General features: G+C 37.8%; 1 protein-coding gene across 1 annotated transcript; it reads right to left on the bottom strand.

Annotated features, from left to right (window-relative positions):
• Positions 1–2449: 2449 nt before the first annotated feature.
• On the bottom strand, positions 2450–7928 carry LOC146894623 (tripartite motif-containing protein 43B-like). The gene is made up of 6 exons (XM_087905039.1): positions 7518–7928; positions 6873–6968; positions 5367–5591; positions 4546–4568; positions 4046–4143; positions 2450–2981 (listed from the first exon to the last, which is right to left on the bottom strand). Exons 1-6 carry the CDS (start codon positions 7926–7928, stop codon positions 2479–2481), a joined length of 1356 nt encoding a protein of 451 aa, XP_087761165.1. The 3' UTR covers positions 2450–2478.
• Positions 7929–9381: the final 1453 nt, after the last annotated feature.

Here is a 9381-nt window from a genome sequence, read left to right as displayed (position 1 = left end):
CATTTTGGCAAAGAACTGCTCTTGCCTGGAATGCTTGATGTTGTCCTGTGTAAACTGGACTTTCAGGACCCACATAAAAATGACTACTGAGGTTGTCTAAAGAAAGTGAAACAGTCCTTCGGGGCTCCTGCTTCATAAAAGAGTCTACCATGAACAAGGAACTCAGGACCGTGAGGGATTGGTCCACCCACTGAGGCAGTGTGCCTGTTCTAATGGGCGCTCACCAAATCCAGCTGGACCAGGACTGAATGAGCAGGTGATCAAACCGGACTCTATGAATGTGGCTGACAAGGGGGGATGACTGAGAATCCATTGATACAGGCACTGGGACTTGTTTCTACTGCTTGTACTGGCTTTTTGGAACCCTGGTCTATTTGGATGCACAGATTCCTAGACCTAGATGTAGCGGGGAGGGCCTTGACTTCCCACAGGGCAGGGTTCCCTGCCCTCTCTTAAGGAGAGAGGGGGAGGGAGAGGGGTGAATGGGGGAGTGGGAGGAGAATGGTAGGAGGGGAGGAAGTGTAAATTTTTGAATGGAAAAATAAATAAATAAATAACCAAATAAATAAATAAATAAATGAGTCTACCAGACATTTGGAGGATACAGAGGAACTGACTGATAAATTGCCAATATAGGCAGAACACTCTTTGAAATTTTCTGCTATACAGAAAAGTTTGCCGGATATTATGGGCCAGTAGCCTGAAGATGGGTGCCTGCAACATTACAAAAGAACTTTGTGTGACTGTCAGGCAGTGAGATGACTGTCAATTCAAGAGTTTTGGAAGATGCTGACAATGTATTTCTTGTGTACTTAGGTAATATTATACCTTTCTGGGATCTTTAAAGGACTTGAAGAATAGATAGTTATAGTTTTCCTTAGTTATGATAAAAGATAAAGTAGATATCAATATTGTAACTGTAATTCCTGCTTGATAACTATTTTGCTGTACGTATTTATACTATGTTAAAGTTAAAACAATCCTCTTTAGTTAAACAGAAAAAGGGGAAATGGTGTGGGAAGTCCTTCTATATATTGCGACATTTATTACTTCACGAATGAAGAATTTATTTTGGCCACTGGTCTAACAGAATAGAGCTAGGCAGGAAAAACTAAACTGAATGCTGGCAGAGTCAGCAAGAAGCTATGAAACAGCCAGAGGAGAAAGATGTGAGTTACCAGTCAGAACCTTGCTGGTAAGCCACAAGACTCATGGTAAAATATCAAATAACAGAAATGGGATAACCAAAGATATAATAGCTACCTAGCAGTACACTTAAGTGATTGACCAAGCAGTGGTTTAAATAATATAGTTTTGTGTGATTATATCAGGAGTCTTTGCAGCCAGGATATGGAAAAGTGGCCTCTGCCAACAGTAACACTTCTATAATTGCTCTTGTAGAGGTTATTGCCTCAACCTGCTCCTGGGGAGGGCACTGGCTCAGGGCTGTTCCTCCAGATGTCCCAGGCTCAGACATGCTCCTGCAGAGGTCACTGACCATACAGAGGTCTCTGTCTCAGATCTCAATGGCTTTTCTTGCCCAAAGGTTCTGAATCTTTCCACAACCCTCCACAAATCAACATGGCCAGGTCTATTACAGTGATACAATGCAATTCTAGTAATGAATTGTTTTCACAATAGTTATTGTGAAACTATAGTATAACTATATATAACTATAGTTATAGTTATATAACTATATATAGTTATAGTATAACTATAATAACTATAGTATAGTTATTGTGATAAAAGACATTGACTAAAGCAGCATTGGTTAAAAAAAAACGGATTATTGGTTTACAATTTCTCGTCACGTTCATCATCAAAAATAGTCAGGACAAGAACTCAATAGGACAAGAACCTGGAGGTGGGAACTAAAGCAAAGTGATGGAGTGATCCTTCTTATTTGCTTGCTTACCATTGCTGCTCAACCTACTTTCTTATAGAACCCACCACCTCCATTCAGGAAAATCCCTGCCACACAACAATTGCTCAGTTCCTCATTAATAACTAAGAAAATGCTCTACAGGCTTAACCACAGTCAGTTCTGATGGAGAAATTTTCTCAAATGGGTTTCCCTTCTCTCAGATGATTGTAGCCAGGTTCAAGTTGAAATGAAAATATCCAGCATATCTGTGCTCCTGTTTGGCACCAGTAAGATAGTTAAATGAAATATAGCTATATAGCATTTTTATTGGGCTAGAAGTCAACTGAGGGTTTTGAGTTTACTTCAAAAAGGTCTCTAGCACCAAATTCAGGCTTTAGTTTTAATGAATAATTCTGACAAGTCCAAAAAAGAAAAATAACAAGACAAACCCTTTATGAAATGAAGTTGTTCTTTGTGGAATATAGAGAACACAGGTAAAAATGCAGTGTACTCAAACCTCTTTTTTATTTTACAGTATTTTAATATTTAACACCAATAAAAGAGATATCATTACAGTAGGAAATAGTTAAAAACACAAGATAATGGATTGCAGCTTAATATGGTTTTGTTTGGCCACTGGAGAAGAAAGGCCAAACAGCTTCACTGAAGGTGCCATTAGGATATTTGTATATGAGGGAACTTTTGGCAATATTCAGGAAACTTAAACATCCATCCTCACAATCAAGGAACACGCCAACCTGGCCCAGTGGCTTCTCTATATAGTGATGGGATAATGGGTTTGTGGTGAGGAGACTATAATGACTACCCTCCTTCACACAGAAAAGAAGGTATGCACCCTCAGTTTCAACCGCTTGTTTTGTATTCCTTAACCAGGAATTGGTACAGACTCCTACAGCCCAGTCCCAAGTGTCCTTCAAATCCACTTCCCAGTAATATTTTCCTGAGTTGAAGCTCTGTGATCCCCAGGAGGCCAAATAGATTCCAGAAGGATCCACAAATGTATCTGGAACCTGAGGTCTGAGGTTGAGTCTTCTCATGACATTAAATAGGTTCTTCTTGCAATGGAATACAGTCAGATTTTCAAAGGAAATGTGCACTGTGGGAAAAGAAACATTTTTGTTAAAATTACCATTTGTATTTCTCAGGTGACAGAGGTCACTAGAGTCTTCTCAGATTTTCAAAACAGGCTAAGATAGGAGGTTAAATGTGGCTCAGATACAAAGACAAGGATTTCCAAAAGAAACAGAGTGGTAGCATGATGAAAACTTTTATGTTATTTTTGTAGGTGCTTTAGAGGAGAAAGCATCAACCTACTTCTGACAGGTGACTTTTAATTGCACCCAGTAAAGTGAAGATATGTACATCGAAGCCATGGCAATAGCAAAGACTATCCTCCTGGGTCTACATAAAAAGTATTCCTAAAATATGTGCAGTGGTTGCTTTTATATTGATGTTGCTCTTTCCATGTAATTAATCATATTTATATGAAAGATAGAACTCAAGAAACTTTAGAAGTAGATCCCTGTAAGTAATTGTCCTCCTTTGACCTCTGGTTCCTCAGATACTTTTTCCCTGTGAGATTGAAACTGACTTCTAGATCTATGAGGGGGATTTAGACACAGCCTCATGTCCTATCAATTTGTTTTATATTCCTTGCTCATGATACATGGCTCTGTTTAGTTATTTTATGATTATTCTTTTTAATTCATTTTGAGATAGGGTCTTGCTTTTTAATCTTGAATGGTATGGAACTCATTATGTTGACAAGACTGTCTTCAAGCTCATTGGCAGTCCTCTCTCTCTATGATATTGTTGGTATTAGTAGTGTACGGCAAATCTATCAACTATAATGTAGTATAAAATCAATTGTTATAACGTATTAAGGGACATAATCAAATTTGAATTACACTGTCCTGAATTAATTAATCATTGCTTATGCCTCAAAGAAAAACTGATACTTTCTTTTCAGCCACTGTCACATGCAACCTGTTATACTGGTATTCACTTTCGTTTATTTATTTCTAAGATAACTATGTGATTAAATAAGATTACAATGTGACTAACCAAGATCTATTTCTCAGGCATTAAAATATTTATGTCTGTGAAGTGATCTCACCGTGGAAACGTCCCTCTGCTATTTCCATCATTGTTCACACTCACCTTTGAAGTAGTTGAATCGTTCAGTGAGTCCAGTGATGGGGAGGGCAGAGAGTTCTGGTTTCATACCCTGGGGAATGCTCAACTGCATTGACTCACTCCTGCAAGGACAAGAAAATATTGGTTTGCCTGGTAATAAAGATATCATCACAGTTGATTAGGAAAACCTCACTCCAAGTTTAACCAAATGGCTCTGGAGTCCAATCCCCTTTCCACACAAGCCTGACAACTTGAGTTCAATCCCTGGAACCCATGGTGGAAGTGAGGACTCTCTCCTGAAAGTTGTCTTCTGACCTCCACACATATGCAGTACCACTTGGCATGAACATCAACACACATTTACTCCTCACAAATATAACAAATCAAATAAAAAATCCAAAACACATCATAAACAAACAATTGCATATTCTCTCTTCAAAGTACATATGCACTTTGCTTAGGTAGCTTGATCAATTTTATAACAATTTTAGGGTATCGCGGCATGCACCAATAGTTAAACACACCTTCTGAAAATGTCGTCCAAAGCCTACAAAGAAAATGAGAAAAATTATGTTACTGATGAAATGGAATACAAAGTTTCTTTGTGATGTTTATCTAAATGACAGAGAACATCACACTATCTAACTTGAAAATTTATATTTAATTCTTAGGACAATACCAACAAGGTAGGTTAGAACCATCCAAAGTCTTGATAGATCAGACTGTGAGAGCAAAATATGACAAGGACCTTGATACTGATTTTACATTGTTTTTCAAACGCCAGCTGTCTACAAAAGGAAACCTTCGCTATCTTGAACACAAAACATATTTATACTTTAACAAAGGGTACTTCAAATGTCTGACTTCACCATTGCATTGTGCCTCATGCTTCTAATTCTAGAATTGCTAGAGCAGAGGCCTGAAGATTACTGTGAGTTGGATGTGATCATGAGCTGGAGAATAGGAACCTGCCTCAAAATCTCTTCCTTGTAAAGATTTTGCAAATTGCAACTTTCAAAAAGAAGAAATTAAGTAATAACTTTCTTTGAAATTTTCATAATATCCAAGTAGAGTCTATGGAGTATAAGAATGGCAACACTGAATTTCATCATTCAGAGAAGCAAGCTACAAAAGCAAATGTTAGGACTTATTTCTTGGGGAATGTACTGGCACAATTTCAAAAACTTCTCTGGCAAGATTATGACAGAATTTTGTTTCTCCCAATTATTCCTGAAAAGGAATCCCCTGATATAAATGAAGGGAATTGTGAAAACTATCTTAGTCAAGCAATCACCAGTGTGAGCCAAAGACAATAAAGCCTTTTCCTTCACTCCTCCCTGCTCACCTGCTGCAGCAGCACCACATATGGCTCCTGGGACATCGCCATCAGTTCCAGGTACATTTCTCTTAGTTGTCTGCTCTTTTGAATTATCATGACTTCATTTTTCCTTAGTTTCTTTAGAACACTGTTGCCCTCATTGTTCATGCCCTCAATGTGCTCCTCTTCCTGGTCACATGTCCATATCCTAAACTCTCTTCTGATCATTTCTTCCCTCATAATCAGGTAGTCCTAAACAAAACAGGACATTGTCAATGATATTTATAAAATACCTCATTCTCCTCCATTGTATCCTTCTATGCTTAAATTTGATGAAGGACTCTTATCGCTGTGCTACACACACAATGACGGACTTGTCAGAAAATGGAAATTCCATGATTTAATTTATTCCTTCTCAGGGACACAGGCTTTCAAATTCCCTTCGTCATGAAAATATCTGCTGGAACTATGGGTCTGTAAGCCGAAGATGAATGTCCTATTTGTTACAGAAGAACCTTCAGTGACTGGCCAGGAAGCAAGATGTTTCTCTCAATCGAGAGTTTTGAAAGTTGCTTACAACAAATTTCCTTTAAGTAAGGTATTGTTATATCCTTCTGGTGTCTTTGAAGAAGTTCAAGAACAGATAGTTTCATTTATAATTTTCCTTACTTATGATAAAAGATAAAGTAGATATAAATATTGTAACTAATTCATGTCTTTATGTCTATTTTGTTATATGTAATTTTACTATGTTAAAGTTAAAACCTTCATTTTTCTCTAGACAGAAAAGGAGAGGTGATGTAGGATTCCCCTCTGTATGCTGTGAATGTGTTTTGTTACCATTGGTTAATAAAGAAGCTGCTTTGGGTCTCTGGAAAGGCAGAATAGAGCAAGGTGGGAATTCCAAGCAGAGATAGAGGAGAAACTAGGCAGAGTCAAAGAAATGCCATGTAGTCACCGAAGGAGAAAGATGCAAGCCTCCAGCAAGATTACCGTTGGAGCACCAGCCTTGTACTAATACACAAAATAACAGGAATTGGATAATTTAAGATGTAAGAACTAGTTAATAAGAAGCCTGAGCTAACCAGCCAAGCACTGTTTTGATTAATATAATTTCTGATTACTTTGCGACTGGGTGGCCAGGAATAAACAAGTAGCTTCCCTCAACACAAAGGAAATCAAGCCCTAAGCATTTCCACCTGTCAAAGAAAATCAGGGCTACATGAAGAAATGGCATGGACTGATAATTCATATGTTCACGCAAGTATGAAATTTGCATGTAATAATTAGAATTCGTGGTGCAGTCCTAGAGTCTAATGCAGTGTGCTGAACTGTCAGTAATTCACACTTTAGTCTCAGACTCTTTTTCCATAGAGCCAGATCATCTTTCCATGTGCAGAACTGTATTTTACATGCAGAATTAGAGGCCATCATAACATGTTTTCCTAGTATCATATTTTATGACTTATCTTGAACTATGATTTTGGAAAATAAATATCTCAACCAGATTCTCAGCATAAATCTCATACTCACTATAAACAAACTTTTCACTCTGAGTTCTTCCTCTAGATTCTCTTGATTTTCTTGGATCTTCTCCCATAAAGATGTCATATGCCGTAGAAGCCTCTCCTGGAAGAAACAATAATTATGAACTTTTAATAGACAGTAATTATGGGCAAAATCTTAGACATTAAATAAATTAACTTTAGCAAAAAAAGAAGGATCACATTATTCCATTTTTACTTTAGGTAAATTTGAATTTTACATTTAAAGCATAGAAATAGAATATGGCATATCCCTTTGTTCAGGCAGCATGACAAATAATTATGACTAATATCTGAGTAATTAGCATAATATTGGGTTTCTCACAGGCTTCTCGGTAGCTGACTCCATTGTATTTTCTAATTTAGTCACCAGTCAAAGATACTTTTAAAAGATGTGAATACAGTATTTCACATTACAGTGACCTGAAATAATGTATAATAAAACCCAAGTGATCTTACACCCAAAGGTCTCCCAAGGAATGTTTACATTTGTAATCACTCTTTTTTCCCTAGCTGCAAATAAGGGCCCACCATTCAGAAAAGAGTGGATTCCTCATAATCAGGACCAGCATATTGCTGTGTTCAGCTGAGCCTCACTCTGCGGGTTTCATGTTCTCTCAGAAGCATCACTCACCATTTGATCCTCAGCAGCTGCTTCAGTGGGACAGTGTTTGTGTCCTCTGTGTTCATGGGAGTCAGAGCAGAGTCGACAGAGGTAGATCCTGTTCTCCATACAGAAGGTTCTCTTGGTCTCCTTGTGGGTCACACACTTATTCTCCTCAGAGCTCAGATACTTCATGAGGCTGGCTTGTCTGGCAATGGACACCAGCTTCTTCAGAACAATGTTGGTTCTGAAGTTCTTCTGCTGGGATGGTTCCCTACACATAGGACAATGGCCCAGAAAGAGACTGTCTTCCCAAGAAAGTTGGAGGCAGGCTCGACAGAAGCTGTGGCCACAGCTTATGGTGACTGGATCTGTAAGGTAGCTCATGCAGATGAAGCAGGTGAGTTCATCCTGGAAGGCTTGTGAGAGGTCTGACTCCATTTATCTGAAGGAAGAAAATAGTACTGATGTTATTGAACCCAGAGAAGAAAAAAAATCACAAAATTTGATTAATGTTGTGTTTCTGTTCTGTTTATAACAACACATTCTTCATTTTCTGGCATCCAAAAATCAAAATAATCATAGGATTGCAGTTGCTATTTTTTTCTATTTCACTCTACTTCACATGAATACAGATTGATCTGATGACTTTCTGTGCCCTACGATCTGCATCTTTTTCAGAGACTCCATCCAAATTAGTACCATGCTTCAAGGTCTGAGACATGCTCTCTCAGTGCTTATGAATGTATTTACACTGTATTGATCAAAGTACTTCAGGTCCATATTTTGGTCACTTACTACAGAACTATGTTGGTTGAAAACTTTCATCTTTGGTTGTCTATACAGGAAAACAATTCCCAAGTAACAGGATTCCTAGTAAATGCTTTGCTTTCTGATTTAAGCATCTTGCTCATAAACATCCCATTATCCGTCCCGTTTTCGCATGAACACAATATTAGTTACTTCTCTTTTTTCTGCTGCAAATATGTAACAAGAATAAGAATTTATTTGTCTCATAATTCAAGGACATTGTCCATCATAACAGGAAATAAGCGGTAGCAGAACTTGAGGTAGCTGGCCTCACGGTTTCCAAAATCATGAAGCACTTCATGTGGATCCCCAATTATAGTCAAACTACTTCAAATAAACCTTCAACATGCCAACAGGATGCCATGTCTATACAAAGGTCCTTCGAGTGAATACCAGGAGAGTCTTTATGGAAACTCGTTTGCTTACTGAAGATACACATCCTAGTTTGAGTGTGGAATGAATCCTAGAGGCATGAATGAGATTCTCAAGACTGTTTGAGACTTGGCTACCTAATCAACAGGTGCACACTCCCTTTCTCTTTGAATATTTAAACAAATCAAGAATCTTGGTTTGTTTGAGGGAAATATCTTCCAAATAACTTAAGCTTCCGGGGTCTGAAGCAAATGGGTTCAATGACTTTAACTGGTAGTGTTGTGTATGCTGAAAACCAGTACTAATCTTCACTGTCAATATCAGTTTAGAAAAGAGACTGTGATTACAAATTTGACTTTTTTAACTTATCTGATGGTTCTCTGTTGGTATGTTTTAGATACCAACATCTAGATCTTAGATGCATCGTTTCAAAATACTTTGTAAGCACACAAAAATAATGAATATTGAAAATAGTTTACTGAAACTGAGAAGCTTCTGTAAAGCAAAGGACACTGTCAGTAAGACAAAAAGACCACCTTCCGACTGGGAGAAGATCTTCACCAACCCCTCATCAGACAAAGATCTGATCTCCATAATATACAAAGAACTCAAGAAATTAGACACTAAAACTCTAATTAACCCAATTAAAAAATGGGATACTGAACTGAACAGAGAATTCACAACAGATGAATTTCGAATGGCCAAAAGGCAC

Source organism: Myodes glareolus, chromosome 4 (assembly GCF_982192425.1).
Source record: "Myodes glareolus chromosome 4, mMyoGla1.1, whole genome shotgun sequence".
NCBI classification, from domain to species: domain Eukaryota; kingdom Metazoa; phylum Chordata; class Mammalia; order Rodentia; family Cricetidae; genus Myodes; species Myodes glareolus.
Note: the sequence above shows the minus strand (reverse complement) of the source record. Positions and strands in the feature narration are given on the sequence as shown.

Coding starts and splice junctions, on each gene's coding strand:
- LOC146894623 (XM_087905039.1), bottom strand. CDS start 7,928: ATGGAGTCAGACCTCTCACAAGCCTTCCAGGATGAACTCACCTGCTTC. Junction 5,592..6,872: donor GAGTGAAAAGTTTGTTTATA/GTGAGTATGAGA, acceptor TGTTTTGTTTAG/GACTACCTGATTATGAGGGA. Junction 4,569..5,366: donor ATGTGGTGCTGCTGCAGCAG/GTGAGCAGGGAG, acceptor TTTTCTTTGTAG/GCTTTGGACGACATTTTCAG.